The sequence below is a fragment of the Myotis myotis genome, unplaced genomic scaffold, assembly GCF_014108235.1.
Source record: "Myotis myotis isolate mMyoMyo1 unplaced genomic scaffold, mMyoMyo1.p scaffold_m19_p_13, whole genome shotgun sequence".
NCBI classification, from domain to species: domain Eukaryota; kingdom Metazoa; phylum Chordata; class Mammalia; order Chiroptera; family Vespertilionidae; genus Myotis; species Myotis myotis.
This window is the reverse complement of record NW_023416317.1, coordinates 39,829,060-39,856,893: the sequence shown is the minus strand read 5'-3', so window position 1 is coordinate 39,856,893 and position 27,834 is coordinate 39,829,060. Positions and strand designations below refer to the sequence as shown.

The 27,834-nt window shown below is 39.4% G+C and overlaps 1 protein-coding gene and 1 pseudogene across 2 annotated transcripts in view; both read right to left on the bottom strand.

The window, feature by feature from the left end:
- Nucleotides 1-1,476: 1,476 nt before the first annotated feature.
- The window catches only part of LOC118668232 (ubiquitin-conjugating enzyme E2 E2), a 247,520-nt gene continuing 221,162 nt past the window's right edge, over nt 1,477-27,834 (bottom strand). For both annotated transcript variants that reach the window (XM_036332743.1, XM_036332745.1), the window contains exon 6: nt 1,477-2,296. In XM_036332743.1, the coding sequence (XP_036188636.1) occupies nt 2,199-2,296 (98 nt within the window). In that variant the 3' untranslated portion in view covers nt 1,477-2,198. The remainder of the gene's footprint in view (nt 2,297-27,834) is intronic.
- On the bottom strand, nt 15,798-15,941 carry LOC118668692 (annotated as a pseudogene).

The following is a 27,834-nucleotide window of genomic DNA, read 5'->3' as shown; positions in this document are numbered from 1 at the left end:
CTTTCTGCCTAATTCCCAAACCATTAATCCAGGATGACCTTCTAGGTCTCCTCTCTAATCCTGGAATAAGAAAAGATGGACTACTGCTGCATTTGCTATCTTCAATGGTTTCCTGTAGAAAAACACATGAAGAATGTTCGATTTATTTGTTGTTTTATGATAAATTAAGCCTGCAACTTTCTGAATTATTTAATTTTTAAAAATACGTTTTTATTGATTTTAGAGAGAGAGGAAAGGAGATGGAGAGAGAGATTACATCAATCAGCTGCCTCCTGCACGCCCCCTACTGCAATGGAGCCTACAACCCGGGCAAGGGCCCTGACTGGGAACTGAACCTGAGACCACTTGGTGCCTGGGACAATACTCAATCAATTGAGCCACACTGGCCAGGACTGAACGATTTAAGATCTAAAAATATCACTTCAAACTACTTTCTCAATGGCCAGTGGTCCTGCCTTAGTCAATGATCTGCCAACATTTTATGTAACGAAGCTACAAAACACTATAATTAGCAATAATTGGTTTGAAAAGTTAAATAGTATCTGGTCATAACATTTGGAAAATGTTTCAAATGAAATTAGTGGTAATAATTTTATTAAAAAGAAAAAAATTATCTCTACAGACTCCGGTTTAAAAGTAACATTTTCAATATTAAAATATTTTCTTTAGGATTTCTTTTTACCACTAAAAAGGAACAAAAACTGCATGTTTTGAATCAGTTTTTAAAGTGCTTCAGGTAAAGATATTAAAATCTAAATTGGAACTATTTAGGGTGAATGACTTAATTTGTAAATCTTACTATTTAGCAGTAAAGATGCTCCTGATGTGAGACCAAGCTGTAGGTGGGCTTGTCACTGTAATTAGTAGAAGCAGGAGTTTCCGCCAGGCTTGTAACACAAAGAACGCTGATTGTCAAACCGCACCACACGTTTCCTCTGCCTCCTATAGCTGCAGACCTAAAATAGCCTGAAGGTCAAAGCCATACATACTCTGATCATTGAATGTGCTGACCATGACTGATATAGTTGAGTTTACTTCTTTCACTAGAATTACGGAGAGAAAAAAAGAACCAAAATGCAAGGGCAATCACTGTAAGAATCTTAGGAGAAAAAAGAGAGATAAATAAGTTCAAAAGTGGTAAAACACAATAATCAGCTCTCACTTCCCTCCACTAGAAAGCTATTTTGGAGTCACATATTTTAATTCTTGGGTAAAGAACGTTTTAACAGAAAGGATGTCCATGAGAAAGTAATGCCCAGCTAATATGTAAAGCGATAGTGATCGGAAACAACCATAAAATCATCAGGCTATTGACAGCTGGAGAAATTCCACATGCTGAGCGACTCAATTACAAAGAAATATTAGGGGTGTGAGATGAAAAGTACACTTGAACCTGTAATTGAATTAGATAAGCCTGGCTGCGTGTGGGGCTGCGCGGGTCACCAGGAGAAAAAGCAGATGCCAGGCTGCCACGAGAGCGTTTGTCAGCCACAGTGATTTATTGAGTGCTTTAATAATACAAGTGTACATCAACTGATCCACAGTCCAAAGTGGCAGGTCCCTAAGAAATTTACAAGCACTTGAAGTAAATCAAAATACTTATTATTTTGTTCAATCCAATAGTCTTCTGCGTGGGGGACAGAAGGCTAGTGATAAACAGAGTCTCAGTAATGCACAGTGATTCTGATTGAAGCTTTTGTACAAAAACTTGTTCCCAGTAGCATGCACCCACCAATAAAGACTTCAGTACAAAAAATTAACCCTAAGCACTACATTTAAGTAGAAACGAGATATAATTCTGAATTCGTGTTTTCCCGAAAATCAAAATAAAACGAACAACAACGAAAAACAAAACCACACAGTAATACAAAGCTTTGTAAGAAAGCTCTTACTATTACAGATCCAACATTGTTTGCACTGAAAACAAAGTTCCCATCCACGAGGAGGTGGGAAAAAGAACCCAAACCTTTCAAGTTAACAGAAATTAAAAAGGGAACACAACCGGAGGAAGGAGACGGGCGGAGGGAGGAAAAGCAAAGGAAAAGCAGGAAGAGGAAAGAGGGAGAAGGGGGAAGGGTGACATGGTTCAAAGTTTAATAAAAATAAGAAAACGAGAGCCGAGGCCGGAGGGGTGGGAGGGGCTATTGATGCACTTGGTGAATGTGCTTGCACAGGTCCGGCGGGCGGCAGCGCAGGCCCTAGGTGGCATACCGCTTGGTCCACTGTCTGGCCATCCGGTCGTGCTCCGCTCTGTTGGTCATGTACTGCGTGGCAATGCTGCCTACCAGAGGGTCAGCTGGAAAGGAAGCAGAGGCAGGGTCAGTCAGTGGCAGCACCTCTTCCACTTTCTAAGTCGGGGAAGAGGAGGAGTGTCTGGGGTAGGAGGTGGGGTGTGGTGGGGGTCAGCCGGGAGGAGCTGAGCAGCTGCTGCTCCAGCCTGGAACAGTGACCTGCAAATGACCTGCCACTGACAGACCACAATGCACACCGGCCGCTCCAAGAATCACCTACCTGTGCTTTCACCGATACCTCTTATCACATTTCTGCACAACTCTAATTCTCTCCCTGTCCCTACCACGCGGTTCTCACCCTCCTCTTCCTCTTGATTTCAAGTGGACATTTCACTGAGGAAACACAGGTGGGCTGTGAAGAGGAAACTCCAGGCACTTGGTGAGATCACTCTTGGGAGGTTTGGATACCTTGGCAGCTTCTTTCCCTGAGGTTCCAACCCTGGCAGTGGCAGCACTTATGCCCCTGGCCATCTGCACTGAAGGAGCCAGTGAGGCCCTGTGTGTGTGTGTGCGTGTGTGTGTGTGTGTGTGTGTGTGTGTAGATAGTCTACTTCTTCCTCCAAATACGGGAATACCAAAATCCACACAGCTCTTTACTACAAAATACTGATAGATGTTAATACTAGCTAACACTCACTGCTTGACCTCGTCCTAACACTGTAGCATATTAACTCTATAAAACCCCGAGGGAGCTGACACAGGAGGGGTGGAAGCACAAGGAGGGTAAGTCACTTGCCCAGGGCAGAGCAAGGGGTGGAGCAGGGCCCTAAACTACAGGATTCTTTTATTTTCTTTTATATATTTTTTAATTGTTTTATTGCTTAAAGTATTACAAAGAGTATTATATATGTCTCCTTTTTTTTTTCTCCCCTTGACCTTCCCCTAGCCTCCCATACTCCCCAGTGTCTTGTGTCGATTGGTTATGCTTATATGCATGCATACAAGTCCTTCGGTTGATATCTTACCCCCTCCCCCAACCCTCCCTGGCCTTCCCGCTGTAGTTTGACAGTCTGTTTGATGTTGTTCTGCCTCTGTATCTATTTTTGTTCATCAGTTTATAATGGTCTTAATTATCCATAAATGAGTGAGATCATGTGGTATTTTTCTTTCATTGACTGGCTTATTTCACTTAGCATAATGCTATCCAGTTCCATCCATGCTGTTGCAAATGGTAAGAATTCCTTCTTTTTTACAGCAGCATAGTATTCCATCGTGTAGATGTACCACAGTTTTCTAATCCATTCATCTGCTGATGGGCACTTAGGCTGTTTCCAGATCTTTTTTTTTTTTTTAAATATAGTTTATTGATTTTTTACAGAGAGGAAGGGAGAGAGATAGAGAGTTAGAAACATCGATGAGAGAGAAACATCAATCAGCTGCCTCCTGCAAATCTCCTACTGAAGATGTGCCCGCAACCCAGGTACATGCCCTTGACCGGAATTGAACCCGGGACCTTTCAGTCCGCAGGCCGACGCTCTATCCACTGAGCCAAACCAGTTTCGGCAGCCAGATCTTAACTATGGTAAATTGTGATGCTATGAACATAGGGGTGCATATATCCTTTCTGATTGGTGTTTCTGTTTTCTTGGGATATATTCCTAGAAGTGGGATCACTGGGTCAAATGGGAATTCCATTTTTAACTTTTTGAGGAAACTCCATACTGTCTTCCATAGTGGCTGCACCAGTCTGCATCCCAACCAGCAGTGCACGAGTGTTCCTTTTTCTCTACATCCTCTCCAGCACTTGTCGTTTGTTGATTTGTTGATGATAGCCATTCTGACACATGTGAGATGGTACCTCATTGTTGTTTTGATTTGTATCTCTCAGATGATTAGTGACTTTGAACATGTTTTCATATGTCTCTTGGCTTTCTGAATGTCCTCTTTTGAAAGGTGTCTATTTAGTTCCTTTGCCCATTTTTTTGATTGGATTGTTTATCTTCCTTTTGTTAAGTTGTATGAGTTCCCTATAAATGTTGGAGATTAAATCCTTTATCGGTGATAACATTGGCAAATATGTTCTCCCATGCAGTGGGCTTTCTTGTTGTTTTGTTGATGGTTTCTTTTGCTGTGCAGAAGCTTTTTATTTTGATGTAGTACCATTTTTTTTATTTTCTCTTTAGTTTCCAATGCCCTAGGAGCTGTGTCTGTGAAGAAATTGCTTCGGCATATGTCTGAGATTTTGTTGCCTTTGGATTCCTCTAGTATTTTTATGGTTTCCCATCTTACATTTAAGTCCTTTATCCATTTTGAGTTTATTTTTGTGTATGGTGTAAGTTGATGGTCTAGTTTCATTTTTTTGCATGTATCTGTCCAATTTTCCCAACACCATTTATTGAAGAGACTATCTTGACTCCATTGTGTGTTCTTGCCTCTTTGTCAAATATTAATTGAGCATATTGGCTCGGGTCAATTTCTGGGCTCTCTATTCTATTCCATTGATCTATATGTCTGTTCTTGTGCCAGTAGCAGGCAGTTTTGAGAACAGTGGCTTTGTAATACACCTTGATATCTGGTATTGAAATCCCACCTACTTTGTTGTTCTTTCTCAGGATCGTTGCAGCTATTCAGGGTCTTTTTTTATTCCAGATGAATTTTTGGAGAGTTCATTCTAGGTCTGTGAAATATGCCATTGGTATTTTAATGGGAAGTGCGTTGAATTTATAGATTGCTTTGGGAAGTATGGACATTTTAATGATGTTGATTCTACCAATCCATGAATATGGTATGTTCTTCCATCTGTTTATGTCTTCCTCTATCTCTTTTTTCAACATCCTGTAGTTTTCTGAGTAGAGAGGTCTTTTACCTCTTTAGTTAAGTTTATTCCTAGGTATCTTAATTCTTTTGGTGCGATAGTAAATGGGATTGCTTTTTTAGTCTCTCTTTCTGTAAGTTCACTATTGGTGTATAGAAATGCCATAGATTTCTTGGCATTAATTTTGTATCCTGCTACATTGCCAAATTCATTTATTAAGTCTAATAGTTTTTTGATGGAGTCTTTAGGGTTTTTTTATGTATAATATCATGTCATCTGAGAATAAGGACAGTTTTACTTCTTCTTTTCCAATCTGGATGCCTTTTATTTCTTCTTCTTGTCTAATTGCAATGGCTAATACTTCCAGTACTATGTCGAACAGGAGTGGTGAGAGTGGGCATCCCTGTCTTGTTCCTGTTCTTAGGGGAAATGGTTTTAGTTCTTGTCCATTGAGTATGATGTTGGCTGTGGGTTTGTCATATATGGCTTTTTTTATGTTGAGATATGATCCTTCTATTACCACCTTGCTGAGAGTTTTTATCAAAAATGGGTGTTGATTTTGTCAAATGCTTTTTCTGCATCAATTGATATGACTATGTGGTTTTTTTCTTTCAATTTGTTTATGTGATATATCACGTTTATTGATTTGCAGATATTGTACCATCCTTGCATCCTTGGGATAAATCCTACTTGGTCATGAGCTCTCTATCCAGACAGAAACAACATTTTTTAAAAAATCAAAGAAAAAAAAAGTAATTTAGGTTTCTGGAGATTCCAGAATGCACCCTTTACCTCCATTCTTTAATTTTACTCTTTCCCTGATTAAAAAAAAACACACGTATTGTTAACATTTTGACATATCTTCCTAGACTTCTTTTCTAAATATACATTTAATAAAGATTACCTTATAGTTTGCTTTTGTAATCTTTTGATTAAAAAATTGCTATATGGTAAATAACTTTATATCAATCAGTACAGTTCTAGCTCATCATTTTTAATATTTATCTGAATTAATAACCAATTTCCTATTTAGACATTTGGGTTCTCTCCAATCGTTTTGCTTTATAAACCCTGCTGTGAAGAACACTATTGTGCACTAGGCAAATTTATGCAACTCTTACATCGGTTTGAAGTATAAATGAACAAATAAAAGTACAAAATGAAGGTATTTAAAAATCATGTGTTATTAATCAAATAGTTCTTCATGCTAAAATTTTTTACTGAATGGAAGAAAGTTAAGACTGCAAATAACAACTGAAATTATGCAATATATGTGCATCCAATAACTATCACAGTGAATTTAATGGAGTAAGAAGCTTTTTGTTTAGTGTTTTTATAATTATAAATCTAAGTAAGGTGGACTCTTGTTATGAGATTTCATATTTCATGGCTACAGACATATTATATGAAATAATAGTCTCTAAACATACTAATCGACCTTATTCCTTTCACAATTTCTTAAGAAGGAAAAATTTCCCATAATTTTGGGATTCTAGATTACTACTACTTTCCCCAGTCATAATCAATCTTTGAGACTATCACTATCACCAATCAATCTTCCTCCTTTTTACTAAAGAAATCCAGAAAGTTCATCAGTGGAAATGGATACTTAAGTCTCCTCCAATTTCTGCCAAGACCATGAGCGCACATGTCCAGGTTATCAAGGGCCAGGTAAAGTCAAAGGAAGTCAAGGCCAAGATCCCAGAGGGCAGCAGCCAAAAGCTCAATCAACTTGCCTACACTGCTCACCTCAAGCTTGGGAAACATGCGCATGCCCACATTGCCAAGGTCCACAGGCTCTGCCGGCCAGTGTCCAAGGCCACTGCTTAAACTGTAGCTCTGGCTCAGCCTCCATAAAGAGTCTGTCCATGCAGATACTAACAGAAAAGGACTTGGTAATAACTAATGGCTACTGGTAGAGAAAGCAGCACATCCAATGATTGTGTGAAGCAGCAAATTAATGTAAAAATATTAGAAATCAAAATGTAAGGGCAAAATTCTTATGCTAGCTTCTTATTAAAAAAGCATTTTCTTTAAGCACTGCCCACAGTTGCAGTTGGTGGAAATGCTTTAATGACACTGTAATGTCACCATCAGCCAAATCTTTAAGTCCAGGAGTTGAGGAGGTAAGTCTTTTTCTTTTTTTTTAAATGTATTTTTATTGATTTTAGAGAAGAAGCGAGAGGGAGAGAGAGATAGAAAAATCAATGATGAGAGAGACTCATTGATCAGCTGCCTCCTGCACATCCCCTAATGGGGATCCAGGCTGCAACCCAGGCATGTGCCCTCGACCCGAATCAAACCTGGGACCCTTCAGTCCACAGGCTGACACTCTGTCCACTGAGCCAAACCAGCTAGGGCTTTCATTTTTTTTAATGGGTAGTTTATTTTTAAATATATTTTTATTGATTTCAGAGAGGAAGGGAGAGGGAGAAAGAGATAGAAACATCAATGATGAGAGAGAATCATTGATTGGCTGCCTCTTGAGTGCCCCACACTGGGGATCAAACACGAAACCCAGGCATGTGCCCTTGACCGGAACTGAACCCAAGACCTTTCAGTCTGCAGGCAGATGCTCTATCGACTGAGCCACATGGGCTAGGGCTGAAGACATCTATTTACTAGTAAATATTTTTAATGTGTTGTGCAAAGGAGCCACCTAGCAGCTGGCAGTGCTGAGAAGTCACACTGCTATATCATAATGATAAACTTTAAAAATGTATCAGCTTTAATAGTTATATTACTTAAATTCTTAAAATTTCATATCTATTCTTGTATCTCAGATCACTTTATTATGGGAGCATTCATCCTTGCCTTAGGCTGTTCATTGATTTAAAAAAAATTTTTTTTTGTTAATCTTCACCTGAGGTCATTTAAAAAAAAATATTTTTATTGATTTCAGAGAGGAAGAGAGAGGGAGAGAGAGATGGAAACATCAATGATAAGGGAGAATCATTGATCGGCTGCCTCCCGCACATCCCGCACTGGGGATTGAGCCTACAACCCAGGCCTGTGCCCTTGACCAGAATCAAAGCTGGGACCCTTCAGTCCCCAGTATGATGCTCTATCCACTGAGCCAAACCGACGAGGGCCTGAGGTCATTTTTCCATTGCTTTTTTCAGAGAGAGCAGGAGGGAGGGATTTATTATATTTTCTGGTTTGGTGTCATGCTTATTTATAAAGGCCCTCTCCATCCAAGCTAGTATTTTAGAACTATTCCTCTACAGTTAGATATAGTAGCTTTTATGTGCAATGTTAGCTTTATCATACACAAGGTTCTTATACATATCTGGACTTGATTCTTCACTTGATATTCTCTCAATAGGTTAATTCGTCTTTTGCATTGTATTCCTCCTGTTTTTCTCACTATAGTTTTATAGTTTGTTTTGATATCTGATAGGGTAAGTTCTTGCTCTTCCCAATTCCTTTCATTCACTACAATTTTATTTGGAGAACCCTAATATTGATGAGGTTAATTAAGACTTGGAGCAATTAAAGCTATTTCACCCCAGGGTTACAGGAATCTCATGTCTCCTTGAAGAACATTATCAAGACTTAGGAGATCTGAATTCCTCTGGGTCTACTAATTAAAAATCAAGTGAGTAGGACAAAGTTAAGGTTTTTGCATTTTGAAATGTAGGAAAACCTGACTTCTAATTATAGGCCTAATCCAAACCAGAAAGATTAAGTACCCTGAAAAGACACACACAAACACACACACACACATATATAGTACATACATAATATATGTAAAATACGTTATATATGTATGAGTGTGTATATATATAAACAAAGTAATTTAGGGAGAAAGTTATCATGTCTATGATTTAAACCAAATGATGGACATTATGAAACTAGGTTTAAATTTGAGAGTGCTAAATAAAACTGCATACAAGTCTAGCAAGATATGCTGTTACTCAAGAATTAATAACTGGTGATGCTAAAAAGAGGTATCAAGTACCTCCAATTCTAAAAAGACATTAATACCTCCTCAAGACTTATTAAGAAAAGATGAGCTGGCTCTGACAGCCCCAGATGCCTGTTCTAAGATATGGAAAAGGGGAGAAAGCTTTGTGGGAATACAGAGTTCCTACCTGGGAGTGTGGTGTGTGGGGTGCAGCTTCCCTGTTTTCTCTCCTCCCACCAACACTAAAACGGGGAGAGAAGAACCTTTCCTTCTCCAAGCGATGTGAGGAGGGCACTGAGAGACTTCCTGGCTGGAGACTTAAACCAGATATGAGCTGCTCAGGCAGCTGCCCTGCTGATTTACCCCTTGACATTGAGAGGGAGGGAGGGAGGGAGGGAGGGAGTGGTAGAGAGAGAGAGAGAGAGACACCAAAGAAGCAGTCTATCCTGCTATCTCTTCCATGTCCTATCAGGAAGGCAGCTTCCAGTGGAGGGGACCCCAGTAGCTACAAGGCTTAGGAGCATGCTGTGTGAGGGGCAGCAGTGTTCTTGAGCCAGCTGGTTAGCTAATTTTTAAATTTTTAGGAATTTAAACACAGCCATTATTAAAATTTGGTTATATAAAGTTACAGTGAAATATTTTATAAAAAGGTAACAAATACTTAAACTTCATTCCTTAATTATTTTACTGCTATTATCTGCATGGTAGAAAAGAACAGCGTGCTACGCTTCATCTTGGCCCAATTATGCATTCAGTAACGTCATGTATGTAGCTGGAATTGGCAAATGCTGCAAATTAGGATTTGATTTATTTTTGTTGCCTGCAGTTAAGAAAGTGATGGAAAAATGCTAATAAAGCAGATTAAACTAAAAAAATGTATCATGTCAAGAGTTTTTACATTTTGAATAGCATAAAAATTGAAGAATATATTCTTCCAGTATTTGAAACTATTATCTTATTCAGCAAAGAATTTGCTCATGACATTGACTAACAAGTGAAGTTCCAACATTTTTCTTCTTTGTTTCACTTTTGTCTTAGTTCTTAATTTAAATGAAAATATCACCCAACATTCATGTTAAAACCACACTCATTTTTCTGTTGCAACAATAAGATGGATACATATAAGTTTTAGCAAAAATCGTTGAAAGTCTTCTGGGAGAATTAATTGGCTATGTGGGAGTTGCATTAGAGTATTATATGTTTTATTTGGGTACTACACATCAGAAACACGTATAATAAATTTATGTACATATTCACATATCACCACACCATACCTGCCCCCAGATAGTATCAAGCATTTTACTAGTATACCACTGGGGAAGGGGTCAGTCAAGGAGGTTGTGTCTCCCACATCAGGGAACTGGAAAGGGAACTCTCCACATTCCCCAATATGAAGCAGCATTTTGACACCTGTCACCCAGAAGGCATGGGTGGCATGGGGAGGATGGCATGGATGGCAGGGGGAATTAGGTGAAGGAACTCAGTTCTCATCCAGTATCTAGCCCCTACTATAAGGAAATTAGATTAAAATCAGGTATAAGACAGGAGTTTAAAAATGGAGCATACTGATCTTCTACTAACTGAAAGTGGCCTGAATGCTATGAGATCTGCTAAATATTGTTAAGAGACAGAAAAAGCAAGATTCAACAAAACATGGCCTAAGGCAGTGACTGGAGAAAATGAAAACCATTCCATATTAATGCCTCCTGAGTTGAGATCACTCAGTAAACAATAAAAATACACTGGCTATAACCTATACTGTTGGTCAATTATTTTTAAAACTTAAAAACTCATCCTATAAACCTACATAGCAGTGCTATGTACATTAAATCAATGTGTTTTTAAACATAAAGTGATGTTAGAATAGATTCATCTAAAGAAGAGCACAGATGGTGCATTCCTACTGAGAAGCTATTGGATTGCGGTTCTAGGCTTAGTTAAGCAATAATTCCTAATGAATTTAGAAAATATCCTTACACTGGAGGACTTGAGATACCAAAGAGTCACAGATTACTTTCCCAAAAATACCACTGGAAAAAGCTGTGGCTGCAGAAAGTAGGAAAGAGTCAAAGATGCCAAGACATCAAAGCTAGATATTTTTTTAAAAGCAGGTTTGCCCGGCTGATGTGGCTCAGTGGTTGAGCATCAACCTACGAACCTATGAACCAGGAGGTCAAGGTTCAATTCCAGGTCAGGGCACATACCCAGGTTACAGGCTCGATCCCCAGTGTGGGGTGTGCAGGAGGCAGCCGATCAATGGATTCTCTCTCATCACGGATGTTTCTCTCTCTCCCTCTAAAATCAATAAAAATATATGAAAAAATAATATAAGCAGCTCTATTGAGATATAATTCATAAACCATGATTTACCTATTCAATGCATACACTTCAGTGGTTTTTGTACATTCACAGTTATGTAACCATTTGCACAATCCATTTTGGAATGTTTTCATCATCCCCAAAAGAAACCTTGCACCTATTAGCAGTTACTCTCCAGCTCTCCAAATTCTCCATCCCTTGGAATCCAGAAATTTACTTATTTATTTTCTGTCTCTATATATTTGTCTATTTTGGACATTTCACATAAATGGACCCATATAACATGTGGTCTTTTGCAACTGGCTTCTTTCACACAATGTTTTCAAGGCTCACCCATGTTGTAACATGCATCAGTACTTCATCCCTACCTGCCTTTTAATTTTTTAAAATATATTTTTATTGAGTTCAGAAAGGAAGGGAGAGGAAGGGAGAGATAGAAACATCAATGATGAGAGAGAATCATTGATCGGCTGCCTCCTGAAGGCCCCCCACCCGGGGTAGAGCCCGCAATCAGGGCACGTGCCCTTGACCGGAATTGAACCCGGGGCCCTCAGTCCGCACGCCAACGCTCTATCCACTGAGCAAAACCAGCTAGCACCCCCCGCCTTTAAATATATTTATTGATTTTAGAGAGGAAGGGAGAGGGAGAGAGAGATAGAAACATCAATGATGAAAGAGAATCATTGATTGGCTGCCTCCTACATGCCTCACACAGGGGATCAAGCCCACAATCCAGACATATGCCCTTGACTGGAATCAAACCCGGGACTCTTCAGTCCACAGGCCAACGCTCTATCCACTGAGCCAAACCAGCTAGGGCCTTCATCTGCCCGCCCCCCCCCCACCTTTTTTTTTGCCAAATAATATTTTATAGTATGAATATACCACATAATGTTAATCCACTCATCAGCTGGTGACATGTGGCTTGTTTTCTCTTTCTGGCTATTATGAGTAATGCTGCTAGAAACATCTGTGTACAAGTTTTGCATGGACATGTTTTCACTCCTCTTGGGTATATATACCTAGGAGTGGAGCTGCTTGATCATATGGTAACCATGCTTAACCATTAGAGGAACTGCCAAAGTGCTGTCCAAAGAGGATGCACCTGTTTATATCCCCACTAGCAATGTGTGAGGGTTCCAATTCTCCACACCCTCACCTACACATTATCTAATGACGCCAGATTTTAAAGAGAGAATAGTTTATGCCCCATTGGCCTACACTGACCAGGAATCCAGGTTTTTGTTTCGTTATTTATTTATTTATTTATTTATTTATTTATTTATTTATTTATTTATTTATTTAAAATATATTTTATTGATTTTTTACAGAGAGAAAGGGAGAGATAGAGAGTTAGAAACATCGATGAGAGAGACACATCGATCAGCTGCCTCCTGCACATCTCCTACTGGGGATGTGCGCGCAACCCAGGTACATGCCCTTGACCGGAATCGAACCTGGGACCTTTCAGTCCGCAGGCCGACGCTCTATCCACTAAGCCAAACCGGTTTCGGCATGTTTCGTTTTTTAAATATAAGGCATTCTCTACTAACATTTGTTCCTGCCAACTATAGAAAATAATCCTCTTATTGGAGTATTTTTCTCGTGGTGTCTGGCTATGAGACCAGAAATTTACCTGATCCTCTTCCCTGTACTTCCAGCCCTGATTGAAATAAAAATGACAACAATAATCTAACAGGACTTGTTTGTAATGCACACCTTTTCTTCAAAATAAAAAAATATACATTTACAGTTCTCAAATGTAGTCCATCCACTACAAATTGCTATCTAATTTATTAATTTTCCCCTCAAATAGTCTTTTTTTGCCCACACCCCTATTCAGTAGCTAGGAGTGGGACAGGAGATGGTTTTGAGAGTGGAGGTGCATACAGCAGTCATGCCTTAGATATCACACATGTCCACACTCTCAATCTGGACTTAAGTCCAGAGATAGAAATACCCAGGTCAGAGCCAGAGCTGGACAAGAATCTCAGTGGTTTCAGTTTACTAGATCACTCTGCTGCCTCTGGTGCTGAAAGTCTGAGGTGAGGCTGCCTGGTGAGTCATAAGGATGCTTTCCATGCTGAGGAATGACTTTCCACTGAAGGTGTGGGCTTTGATTTGGGCCGAGGCCTTGCTCTTATCCTCTCTTCCGAAAGGGATGTTGCTGAATCCTCTGTTGAACCTGACTGTCATTGAGGAGGGCACTGAGCACTCTGCCTGCTGACTCTCCCCTCTCCTGAGGGCATCGCAAAACCAGCAGTCTGTGGACTGTGGATGGACATTCAGTAAGTGTTTAACAAATGAAGTAATGAGTCATCAGACCCACTGGTCAGGGATGGAATTTAGTTTGTAGGTGGTATCAGGTTCCCGGGCTGAACATCCTTCCTCCTTCCCATGCTTGCGCCTAAATGACATTATAGTGTAGGATCAGCAGCTCTCCTAGTCACTGACTTGAGATGAAAAGCATTTGGGCAGCACCAGCGCCAATTTTTTTGTGGTTTAATATTGAGCTATATCTGCTAAAGAAGAGAATATGAGCGATTTTCTAAAAGTGATGTCTTGTTTTGTCTTCAAACTTCACTGCTATCTTCTTTTAGTGCTTGTAGGTTTCAATCCTTATAATTTATAAAGATTGCTATATTTAGTAATATTCAGTAGTTTCCTGTTTTAGTTCAGACATCACACCTAAACTTGAACCTACTGTTGTTTTAACCTCTTGGGCAACATGATCCGCCACACCATACTTGGTCCATATACTACTGCTTCTCCCCTCTTCTGCTTCAGCAACGTGGGCAGATCTATTTCTAGGATTCGAACTCTTCCTATATCCTTCTGATATAGGTGAAGAACCATGTCCAAATAAATTCTAATATGCCGTAGGTGGTAAATTATGAACCTTGTTTTCCATTTTTCCTGCTAGCAGAAAATGGGAGATGGCTTAGTGGGCTGACAGGACTGTTAACCGACCAGGTACCATAAACTGACTAAACAATATGCACTGGTCTTGAAATGCATCCTTCTTGTTCACCTCAACTGGCCTGGACCTTTGTGGGGACCAGGCACAGTCAGGCTCACACAGTTCCTAGTGGCGCTGTCACAGGTTAGGAAACCAGTCCTGGGGATTCTGACTCCCTAATAGTCCTCGGCCCTTCTGCTCTTCTTCCTCTGTATGGGCTCTGTCACTCCTACCCAGACCATCAAGACACCCTTCTGAAAGTCTCCCTGTCTCCATGCTCTCCACTCTCAGATGAACTAAGCTTTTTAGTCTCTAAGGACATAAACCTGGCCATGCAAGGCCCAAGGTCCCTCTCTCAAAACCTTCTATTCCCCTCATCTCACCCCCAGATCCTCAGTGGCGAAGGCCAATTATGAATACAGATACATTTTTGCCAATAACTTATGTTTCAGATGTTTTTTACCCATTGAATTACTTTCCAATACCCTCAATTAAACTTTTATCTACAACAGAGACTATTCTAACGTCTTGTCCTCCTCTTTAGTTCTTACTATTAATGAAGGAAATAGAAATTTTCAAAGAAGCAAACATGTTAAAGTGAGAGAATACTATAAAATAGACTAGTGTGAAATCATTATTCAAAAACAAAAACTCTTGATGCTCACTAAGTGTTAAGTGTTGACATTAAAATAATGCCTCAATACGAACTGGTTTCCCTTTTAATAGCCTCATGAGCAATAACTCCTGACAAGAAGTTGGGCAGCCTACAAGGTCATTCTGGGCTTCCCTAGGGAGACCAATCTCTGGGGAAGAAGAAAATGAAACCACTGATCTCATGAGGGGGCTCTTAAAACACAAAGAGGAGGAAAGAAAAGAGGTGGCTGAAGCCCCCGCCACAGTAATCTTCATACACATTATTAACTCCTTTAAAATAATGCTGAATGATTTGGGCAGAATCATCTCATCTTGTATGTGAGAGAAGGGAAAAGATCAAACTGCTTATTGTGGGATTTTCCTAATCGGCATTTTAAACTGGATTTTAAACCGTTTCAGAGTTAAGCCAACTTCTCTTTGGCAGATGGCCCCTATAACCTCGCTAGGGTGGAAATCTCAATCTTCCGCTTCCTGCTGCTTTCCTAAGTAGGCCTTTGATTACTCTTAACGAGCCCTGTTGCACTTGCCTCTATAACCTGTTGACCTTTCTTACCTTTATACTGCTCAGCCCAGCTGCAAGCCTCTCAATCTCACTTAAGAAAAAAGAAAAGAAAAAAGCCAGGCCTATTTGGGGACAAGGACATACAGCAAAACTCTTCAACTTTCTCAAGACTCATCACAAGACTATAGTACAGTAATTCAAAGTTGGCTTCTCTCTGATTGCACAGCAACTGTGTGAAGTAGGGGACATCTAGCTTGTATCTGGGTGCCTCCCTCCCCATCTGGCTAATTCCCTGGCATATTTCTCTTCCCGACACATATCTTTCTCTCCCAAAGGAAGAGAGATCAGTTTCATATAACTAATGTGCCATCTTTTCCAGAGGTATGTACATTTCCTTTTTTTTTTTTTTTTTATGTGGCTCAGGCATGAAACAGCTCTGGCCACTGACACAGGCATCAAGCTAGGATAAACTAAGGACTGTATACCTGCTTTGCCCTGGATTGATATAATAGCAACACCACCAATCAGGTGTCTCCTTGCCCACTGCCAGGGGGTGAGGTATGTACATTTTCAAAGAGAACTACAGAGACGACACTTAGCACAAATAAATTACCAAAATAATTGGAATGAAAGAGTATGTATACAATTTACTTGTGTCTTGTGACTAAGAGAAATTCTGGGTTCTTCAAATCACATGGCTGAAAGCCACCTTGCACTCTGCTACGCGGACCCAGTGCATTGTGACTCAAAACGGTATCTTTTCCACTCCCTACTTCTAAGCCTGGTTTTGATTATTACTGCCCATGTAGCTTGGCTGTGCTAAGCCATTCTTCATGGAAATTTGGCACTCACTGATGATTTAGCCTTTCAAATGACATTTAAAAAATGTTTTTATTGACTTTTAGAGAGAGAGAGGAAGCGAGAGGGATAGAAACATTGATAAGAGAAACATTGATCGGCTGCCTCCTGCACACCCCCTACTGGGGACTGAGTCTGAAACCCGGGCATGTGTCCTGACCGGGAATTGAACGGGTGGCCCTTGTTTCACGGGTTGACACTCAACCACTGAGCCACACCAGCTGGGCTCAAATGACATTTTAACACATTGAGGACCAGTAGTTTTATTGCTAGCTTTACCCAGTGGCCAGATAAGTTTCTATTGAACGAGTACAAAAAACATTTTACATAAATGTTAAAGGCACACTTTAAAATTAAATACCCATTGCATTTTGAAGTTATTTGTTACATGTTCTTACAAGCTAATATCTTTTTAAAGAATTCTTGTGATTGGCCACAAGCCTTAAAGTAGAAAACACGAGAATTCTCGTGATCCCTCTGCAATGAGTTAATGAGGGATCCCATTCTAATGTACATGCTGCCAAGCTACTGTGGTGTTAACTCATGCTAAATATTTTATCCAGACTTTAAAATTCTTATTGGAATGAAGAGTAGATATTGTGCTGTTAATTCAACATTATACTACAAAAAGAAAAAAAAAGGAAGAAAAAAAGGGGAAGGATATGTAAACTGCTTATGGCAGGACAGACAGATGGGGCCTGCTAATATTAAATACAACTATGTATCTCTTATTTCTGGAAGCAAGTAATTAAATTTTAAATCCGGAAATGAAAATTAGCTTAGTAATTTAAACCTAATTCTCATTTGCACTAAGTTCAAGTCTTTCGTCTAGTCGTACATATGTGACAAAGACCCACTGGTAATCTAGTGTAAGGGTGACAGGTCATAGTTAAGGCTGATTACAAGGCAGTAAAAACAAAATTTTAATGTATTCCATGCCCAATGGCTCTTTGGGATTGCCTGCGCCTAGGTGCATGGTTGTATTAACAAGCAGCCCTCAATGTATAATCAAGTTATAAACCAAAATAAAAACGAATTAATTGTTTCTCTAGAGACAACAGAAGAATAAAACTTTAGTGCTTAATTTCATTAGCTGGTTATTTTTAACCTGTCAAAACTAAAGTCCATGGAGTTCAATATGTTCATCCCATACCTACAGCAAATCATTACATTATGCTCTGTTGAGACTTCATTATTCTGGTGATTTATTTGACTGATCTAATTTATTTGACTGATCTCATTAGGAAATGGTACGTAATAACCTATCATGAGAGTAAAGGTTGTCTATAAAAATTTAGTTTTAGCGCTTGAACTGGTCAATAAATAACATTTAGATGAGCAGATTTCAGTGAAAATAAGTGCTGAAGCATGCAAACCAGGGTGCTCATACTAGATGGGCAATATCCAGCAGATAGATCTTAGATAACTGTCATATTCAGAAAGTTGGTACACACCATCCCTCCTACAATATACTACAAGTTAAATTAAGGGTGAAATTCTATAAATTAACCACAGGTGAGCCCACTTTAGGGAAAACATGCTGATGAGCTGTTACCTTGAACCTCCTTTACTTGAAGACTGATTTCAGGATGGTCCAAACATCATCTGGACTCACTACCAGACTTGCTTTTAAGTAACTATGAGACTCAAGCTTTAAACTGAAAACATTTATGTATATGCTGATAGATAAATTGTGTGTGTGTGTGTGTGTGTGTGTGTGTACTTAGGTGCATAAAAGCGCAGGGCAGAGGAGGAGCAATAGTAAAGTAAATACTGTTTGCATACTTGCATTGATCTGGACTTTCACACCATACTTACAGAATAAAAGACACTGAGCAATGTATTTTTGAGGTCTGAGAATGAATGTGCAGATCAGACATGGTAAGCTTGAGACTAGCTCAAAGTCATGGTGAAATACTTTGGCAACCAGGTTTTGTTAGGGCATCAAGCTGCTAGTGGCTTTGGAGGACATATCTGATTAGGTGGAACCAACTCTTGCCCAGCTACTATTGTTGACATTCCTTTGATAAAACGATCTATAATATGACCTTCAAGGGATATCACCCCAGAGAATAACAATGAGAAATGCAGTAAGACAACCATTTTGACACGCTCCTCTCAGACACAGGCTGACCTAGTGTGTTGATGTCAAGAGAAACAAAAAGCTAGACTGACTTTCTAATGGAATTTGTCAGATCCCTATAAACTCCAAGAAAGGCTACCTAAGCCTCGTTTGTGGACAAGGGGATAGAAAAATACAGTGACAGAGTAACTTGCTAATAAAGAATTGATAACTAACCTCTTGAAAACCTTATGGATGAGGTCTGCTATGCTCTTTATCTTTGAAAAATTGAGTTAATGATTAGGAAGCTGAATCTCAATTGCATAAAGCACATTACTGATAGGTAAAGAAAGGAATAATTTTACATAACATACCAATTCTGTGTGCACTATTTCAGAATCATAGAATGTTAGCATGTTTTAAAGTCACGCAGGACTTTTATGAGTTAATTTAAAATATACATTTTGATGGTATAGAAGAAACGCTGGATTCCTGAGGTATACATGCTTAAGCCATGTAAGTGACATAAAGGATAAAATTCTAAACCATAAGTTTGTATGACATATTTCAAGAGTAATCTTTGACTTCATAATAACTTAAGTAACATTATGTTATTACTTAAGTAAGAACCATTTTCTTCAGAAACAAATGTCCAATTTTAAATGGTTAATTTACAATCCATTTCACAAGCTATATCAGTTTATTCATGTAAATGGTAGATTAAAAATCATCAATCAAAACAAAGGCCCCCTCATTATGGCTACCAGCATACCCATACTTTGATAAAGAACTGAAAAAAACGTAGACACTGTTGGAAAACTGCTTTACTCCAAGCCCACAAGTTGTATGTCTTTGTAGTTATCCCTTTTCCTACCTAAAAAATTTACAAATATAAAGTTTATAGTATCATTGGTTCTTGATGTAGAATTGTGTTTTACGAAAATATGACCAAAGATTTCTGTCATTCCATAAAAAGAAAATGTAGAATGTCTTGGGCTATATTAACAATGGAAACATCTCAAGTAATTTATTGATTTTATCTTACTTATAAGGCCACAGGCTAACTTTATGACTGATACACAAAAGGACACTCCTGATATCATCTTCAACTTTGATCTGTAAGACCCTCGGGCAGATATAATAAAGGTGATCATGAATCAACAGGAAAATGTTTGTTAAAATTGAGAAAATAAGGAACTTTCTCTTTACATTTAAATTTTTTATATGAAAAATACTATTAATACACTTTGAAAAATTTGTTTTGCTATAGAATGACTGACTCTAATGGCAACACTTAAGTAATGCTAAAGCAACATATCCTATATTTGGGAAGTTAAAAGACTGGCTGGAAATAGCAGGGAATGGGGGAAAACAGGCTGCTAGGTTTCAGTCAAACTAGAGGTCAATGTTTTTCTGAATGATTTACGGCCATAGCCTTGAATGGTAGTTGAAGAGTATTTCCCACTGTGCTGGCATTCACGGGTGAAAGCTGAGGGAGAGATGAGGGCAGCTAACAGAGATGCCACAAGACCTCACATTTTTAAAAGTTCAAAAGTGCAATTTGTAAAATAAACAGTGGTCCAGGTTCTGCTCACAATGAAGGAGCTGGGACTGCTGACTGTGCAGACTCTGAGCTGAGCAGTGGGGAGACGGAGACACACACACACACACACACACACACACACACACACACACACACACACGTAGTCTTTCTCGTGCGAGATCCTGACTATTTAGCTCTTGGAACTGTAGAAATGTTCAAACTCAAAATCTTCTCTTTGGTTACTTTCCTTAATTAGGCCCTTTTTACCTGGTGCCTCAATAATAGTGACTATTAATTCAGTTAAATAGATGTTTACCATGAGCCTTTTATAATGCTGGATATTTTGCTAACAGTAAGCAAGATGAGGAAGGAGGAAGATCAATTCCTGCCCTGCCTAAAATTTGGGATAAACTGAGGAAATACAGGTGTAGTGAATAACCAGTCCCTAGGATTGGTGCATGATGCAGAATATTTTACCAACATTCTGACAGAAACTTTATATACACCTTGGAATAGTCTGTTTGTCTCCCTGGTGAGGGAGTCTGAGGACTGAGAAAGAGCCCCCACCCTCCCGCTCCACCCCGATTAATGTTGAGAGTCCTCTACCCAGTTGAAGGGGTAGACACTGCTGATCCGCTGATGAAAGCATTCTGGGCTCCCTGCAAGGGAGCACCTGGTGTCCTAGCCACAGGGCTGCGGGTGGTGTTTCTAACACAGGACATCCTGGCCGAGCAGGCATCCTGAGGCAGAGGGCTTCCATCACTGGTCACCATGGCCCTCATGGTGAACGCAAGCCCTGGTTTTACGTGATGATTCACATACAGTCAAAATCTTGTACTTTAATCTCAAGTGCAGGGACTTTAACCTAAGTATTTTAACTACTCCTTCCTTCCTGTCCTGGCCTTAGGTCTGATCCAGAGCTTGGTAAATGTCTGTTGAACAGCCAAGCACTGAACTTGAGGCATCAGTGTGGTGTCTGTGCACAGAAGCGACATCTGAGCTGTGTCACACAGAGACCAGGGCTGGGGTAGTATGACCCAGATGTTAAGGGGCCAAGCTCTGGAGACAAACTCCATGAATCTAAATCCTAGTTCTGACCTCTTACCTGAACAAATCTAACCTCTCTGAGCCTGTGCTTCTCCCCTGCAAAACCCATAGGCGGGTTGAGAGGATTAAATGAGAAAACTAATGAGAAGCACTGAATAGTGTCTGCTACTCAGTAGGTTCAAAGGTGGCCAGCTGTTGCTGTTGTTACCACATTCATTATCATTATCATCGCAAACCTGGCAAAAGAAAAGAGAAGCCAACAGCCAGTGCTCGCCCTCCCTGCTGCCTGGGTGTTAACGCTGCTGGACTCGGGCCACTTCGCTGAAGAGCAGAGAGGGCTGCTTCCCAACTTCCTTTCCTGACTCCCCTGGGTCAAACTGTCATTCAACGTGTTGACCTGTAGGTCAAGCTGTTTGGTGTCTCTAGTGAGCTGCTTTTAGAAAGTGGATGTTGATTCTTTAAAAATTTTATTCATTGTGATAAAATATATATAACATAAAGCTTATCATTTTACCCATTTTTGAGTAGACAATTCAGTAGCATTAAGTACATTCAAACTGCTGTTGGATGGTGACTTCTTAAAGGGCAATGTTTTCTGGCTTCTCCAGGAACAACTTGTAGGACATTTCTTTTCCCCCCTCAAGTCCAGCGATGACTCAGAGAGTGACAAAGTCCTCCAGGGTGATGCCTAAGGATCTGCTTCGGTTCAAGTGCTACATCCCTCATGTACCTTCCACACCTTGGTACTAACCAAGATTTACAAGGATCTTGGTCTAAGTTTCTTCACACCATAGAAACATTTATTTTCACGGGCAGTCATCAAACGGTGGCTGGTGAGAACCCAACTGTGGTCATGTGGATGCATAATTAAGACATCAAGTCAGATCTAATTTTCATTCCCCAGACCACAAACAGAAAATCTACCCTGCAAATAAATTTTCAGGTGGGATGACAGCATGGAGATAACGTTATCACAAATTTGACTACTTAAAGTGCATACACTTACTGCCTGCCTGTATGACTATTTAAATAATATTAGACTTGAGAACATTTAGGAAGAAAACATCACAGTCATGTAAGAATTTCCTTCTTGGTGTTAAAAAAATTTTTTTTCCAGCCTATCTTCTGGTTTATTACTACAATGGCAATGTATGTCATTGGGGTAGTATATATATAAAATAAATATATACTACACACTTGAAACTTATTATATACTACACAAATGAAAACTTCTGAAAAAGCATTCTGATTATCTATTAGGAAGACCTTAAAAGAAACAGAAGGTTACATTTTGCCTGTACCTGCGCCTCCTTGTTCTCAAGAGAGTATCTCTAGGAACCTTGCTTATAGCAAGGACTTGCTGAAACAATAATTCTTTACTAAAACTCCTTGAAAAAAGTAAAAATCAATTCTCATTTAATTCTGAAATGTGTTATTATTTTACTTACTAATGAGTTTCTAATTCTCTGTAAATTTAACATAGTACAAGTAAGCAGTAAACACACATTACTAATTATTCATAAAAAAGAAGTAATTCCTTCAGAAAAAGAGAGAAACTTCATAGTTTTAGGAAGGACTAGAGTAAATGGAAACAAATTGATGCTTTTAAAACCATAAAGGGGTCCAGAGAACGTTTACAAAGTACAGTTCTGGTAACAACTTACTACAAGTTGATTCGTGTAGCTATTTGCACGTTTCTGCTCCAGCCAACTTGAGTTCCCAGTTTAACATGCAACATGTTTGTTCTAATTAAGCAAAAGACATGCTAGTTGATTCTTAAGCATTTATATTTCATGAAGAGGTGAATAAATTTGTAAATATTAATTAAAAACTGTAATAATGCTTCAGAATCTAACTTGCCCTTTTATCAAGTAATACTTTAGCCTTTCTCATTTTAATTTACTGATACTATTGAGTTCTGAGAGAGCTGGGCAACATTCTGGTTTTCCTGACATATTCAAAACTCAGTAAAATTGGCTCTTTTGACTTAATCTTTTTAACATGGCAAGGTATAGCCTTCATTGTGTTCATGCTCTATCTGACACCGGCGAGTCTAGCAAGGGGAAACAAGGTTTGCTGGGAAGATGCATGCAAAGGTATGTCACTATAACTTAGAGAAGTCAGGCATAAAAATGTAGTGAAGATCAGGACAACAGCTTAGAGCTAAACACATAAACCATCCTACACTAGGACCTAACTTGTTTTCATTTAAAACACTGCCATTCACACCCAAGACAAAGAAGCTCAGAACAGCAAAATGAGATTATTGTGTTATGCTCCTGATACTGCTTTGGCAATATTACTTACAGAGTATAGGACTTTGTATGTAACATATTTTCCAAACTAGACTAAAAAAGAAACTGTTTAATTGGAGAAAGAGGCCATGACATTAGGAAGGTATGTATTAGCTGAGAATGGCAACAGCTCTAACATTACAGTTTCAGCTGCACTTTCAGAGTTGACACCATACCCCTATTGAGAGTTGATGGGGCCATTCCTGCCCTGGCGCACCAGGAGAACAAGAGTCGTCACTTGGCACAGGAAGTGAAATAGAATATTCCAAGGTTATGCTAGGCCAACAGACACGACAAGTTAAGTCTTTTGGTTATAGAGATAATAATAAAACTCTTAAAAAAAGATAGCTTGGATTTCCTTTAAAAAACAACAACACACATTTTACTGGGTGAAAGGTTAAAAGAAGAGTAGCAGGTGACTTTTTAAAATAAGGATTTAGAAAAAAAGAAGAAAAAGATAACAGTAGCACAAAAACCAAGAGGCTGAAATACAGATAAGACAGGAGAGACCAGCAACAGGAAAAGGGAGCGAGGTGAAGGAGTAACCAAGGAGACACACACCACCAAGCTCTGTCTTGAAGTCAGAAATAAGTGCCGGTGCACTTCCCTTTGCATTGGCTCCAGCTCAGTGATTCTTAGAGAGGCCAGGGATATGCTTCAGGCTTGAGGAGGTGTCAAATCAGTGCCTGGGGTGAAGATGGAGGTGTGCATATGTCCTCTGAAAACACATATAATATACCATTGGTGTTTACACTATTACAAACTACTGGAAATACAGTACACAAAGTCCCCGGGCTGATAGGGACAGGGCAAAGATGAGTAAGAGGGTACTGCAGGATCACAAAAGGCTGAAAAACACAGCTTTATATGAAGTTCTAGTACCTATCTCTTTCAAAAAATGATGCGGGTTATAGAACTTTTTGGATAACCTCTGATATGGTCCATTCTCTTTTTCTCAATTGCTTTTTCTAGTAGGATTCCTCAAAGAGGCAGTCTTCAGAAGGCAGTAATGAACAAGTGATGTGAGAATGTAAGCAAAAACCCAGTGGTTCACACTGTGTTTGCCATTTCTATTTGTGGGCCAGAGAGTGTCTAATGCTCCACCTTAAAAAGTATCACTCTTCTCTTCAGTTTTCACACCTGGTCCCCGAGGACATTAGACAACTACTAACAAAGTACAGACCGTTTCATTAACAAGCCCTCTGGGCATAAACCCTTTTAAAAAGTCAGCGTGGTCACAGAGCGGCCTCCTCAGTGCTCGATGAGTGGTTGGTGGTCTCAGAAGGTAGTACTCCCACAAAAGAAGTGTGACAGCCACAGGGGCACTGTACTGAGATAAGAAAGAGATCAGGGCACCAGGGTCTCTCTGTGGAGGGACCCTTCTGAGTGCATGCCGGGAGCCGGTCCATGCTTGCTGTTTCAAGGGACCTGGCATATATGGCATACTGTTCTTAATATGTTTGCTCACCTTCTTGGCACTATGTGTTTTAACCAAGGTCTCTGAGAAAGGTTGTTTCCCCAGGTAGGGATTTTCCCCTAAAGTTAGGGAGGGAATAAAACCTCTTAACTAGTGCCAGGTGGGTAATTAATCACTTTAACTACGAACAATCATGCTTAAGCTACATAATCTTTACTCCCTGGAATGGAGATAAGAAATGCCCTAACCTTTGTAATAGAGATTGATAGGATTGAATCAACTGGTATAAATACAGATGTAATAAGACAGCAAGACAGAACTTAGAATACGGAACCACGAGAGACAGAACCTACACAGAACGTTCTCTAGAGACAGAAGAACTTCGCTGGAGAACATGGCAAAAGTTCCTGGACAGAAACTGGCCTCAGAACCTAGAGACAGAACCTAGCGAGAGAACATGGCAAAAGATCCTGGACTGAACCTGACTACAGAAATTGGCAAGAGAACCTGACTAGAACCTGGTGACTGAACCTGGCTGGAGAACCTAGACAGAACCTGGCTGGAGAACCTAGCGAGGGAACATGGCTACAGAACCTGGCTGGAGAACCTGGAGAACCTAGCAAGAGAACATGGACACAGAACCTGGCTGGAGATCCTAAGCAGAACCTCTCTGGAGATCCAGACCAGAACTTGGCTGGAGATCCTGGCTAGGCTGCTGATCAACTGAACACTGTCTTCATGTCATTCCTCCTTCGCCGACTCCGTCTACGCCTTTGGGAACCCCTGGACCCGCTGGGGTTGGACCCCGGCAAGTGCAGGGTGAGCTATTACCAAATTTTAAAAATTTACTTTTTTTTAAAAAATATTTTATTGATTTTTTACAGAGAGGAAGGGAGAGGGATAGAGAGTTAGAAACATCGATGAGAGAGAAACATCGATCAGCTGCCTCCAGCACACTCCCTACTGGGTATGTGCCCACAACCAAGGTACATGCCCTTGACCAGAATTGAACCTGGGACCCTTGAGTCTGCAGGCCGACGCTCTATCCACTGAGCCAAACCAGCTAGGCAAATGTATTTACTTTTTAAACTTACATAAAGTAAAACCCCTGCCATGTCATTTATAAACCAGGTACAGGTGTTTCTGACAACAAATATCATTAGAATGATTTTATTTAACAATAACAAGCCTGCAGTATTAACAAACCACACATAGATGTAGACTGCATGGGGACAAAAGTCTAAACTGCAAAATAATTTAACCAACAAAAAAACAGCACTTAGAGTTTCAAAAGTGGCATATGGTGACAATCTAAGAGAATTACACAGACCACCATCAGCTGCTTAATAATCTCATGATTTCTGCATGTTTTAAAGGTAGAAAAGATACCAGTGGCAGATTCCTGCCCAGGGATAACGCCTAAAACCTTTCCATTTGTGTGAAGACCGGGAGACTACAGAACAGCTGGACAACAGACGCAAGAAAACTAACTCTTGCTGTTGGGAAGAAACTGCTTAGCAAAGCCTGACACACTTATGTTTCTCCTGACAGAAGCTGTAAATAAACGGGGTAGTTAGAAAATGTGCTCCTTGACCCTAACCAAAGCAAAAAAAACCTAATCTCTTATTTATATGGCTCTTTGCCAAACAAGAGTCAAATGATTTGTAACAAAACACACATCCTCAATAAAATAACAAGCAATAATCTAAGCCATAATAAAAAGCATGAACAAAAGAATAGGAGAGAAGCATGTATAATTAGCATGTATACTAACTATAAGGGCTAAAATAGTTACTGTGACTGAGCATTAAGTTAGTACTGTCCTACTCGATGGCAAAAATAAAGCAAAAAATGTGACCTTAGAAGGAAAGAGGACTAATTTTAAAGACTGACAAACTTATTCATCGTTAAATGGATACAGCAATTTTTTAACTTACAAACCAATAAATGAGAGGCTATGATTGCAGGGTCCTTACCTGTAAGATAAATCAAAAAACACTAGGAGAGGTTATCTAAGGGAACAGGAAAGACCTCTGCCTTAAAATTCACAATTCTTATGTACTTTTTCCCCTATCATAAAAAAAGACTATTTTTACTCTAGAATGAGAATTAATCAGAGTATTTTTTCACCACTGTAATCTTCGTTATCTTTTAAGTATCTTCTTTAAGAAATCTTATATAATAAAAGGGTAATATACAAATTGACCCTAATGGCAGAATGACCAGAATGACTGCTGGATCAGTTACTATGAGGCACACTGACCACTTTTTGGTCCTTTTCCCTGGATGGCAGGCACTGATCACCCGATGGCGAATAGGGAGCCAGGGGTGGGCGGCAGCGGGGGGCAGGGCTGGCTATGGGCAGCTGGGGAAGATGGCCCTGATCGCAGGCCAGGCCTAGGGACGATACCCACACACAAATTTTGTGCGCCGGGCCTCTAGTAATAAAGAAAAAGTTAATTAAAATCTACATCAAATGTTCATGACTCTTCAGAAATTCCTCAAGTATGGGAAAGATAGTCTTGGAATGACTCCTTGAGTAAACAGTTCTGAGTAAAAGACAATCCCATATGAGTGAAGAATGATGTTTATTTAAATAGAGGGTATGCTTCACTTTTCGATTTCTTATTTGTGCTTTCACTGACAAGGAAAGAAGAGGTAGCTTCAACAGTTTTCCCCAATTCCCTAAAGAGCATCAGATGACACAGATTTGAAGATAATTTTTGGGGGGGTGTGGGGGGAGGGTAACTCAAATATAATTTAGTAAATTTTAATACTAAGAAAGACATTCCATTAATTGATTTTAGTGGAGGAAGACTTCAATTTTGGGAGAGTATAGAAATTGATAAGTACTGATCTAGATCTCCCCTTAGTGTTCCTCTTAACAAAATATAAATCATTGGGGATTTCTAAAAAGAAAAATAACATTTTCTAGAAAGTAAATTAAAGAAAATTTGCACCATAAGTGAATACAGCAATTTTTAAACTTACAAACCAATAAATTAGAGGTTATTATTTCAGGGTCAGCAATAGATTTATAACAAAAATTGAGCAACAGCTAACTATGTCTAAATTTATATTAATTAAGTGCAATAAAACAAGGCAAATGCTAAGTAAAAGTCAGGTGAAAGCCAAGGCTAAAAGTTGAAGTTAGCGTGTCTAAATTTATACTAAGAATATAATGAGACAAACTTAACTGACAAATATACTTTGCCTAGTCCCACCA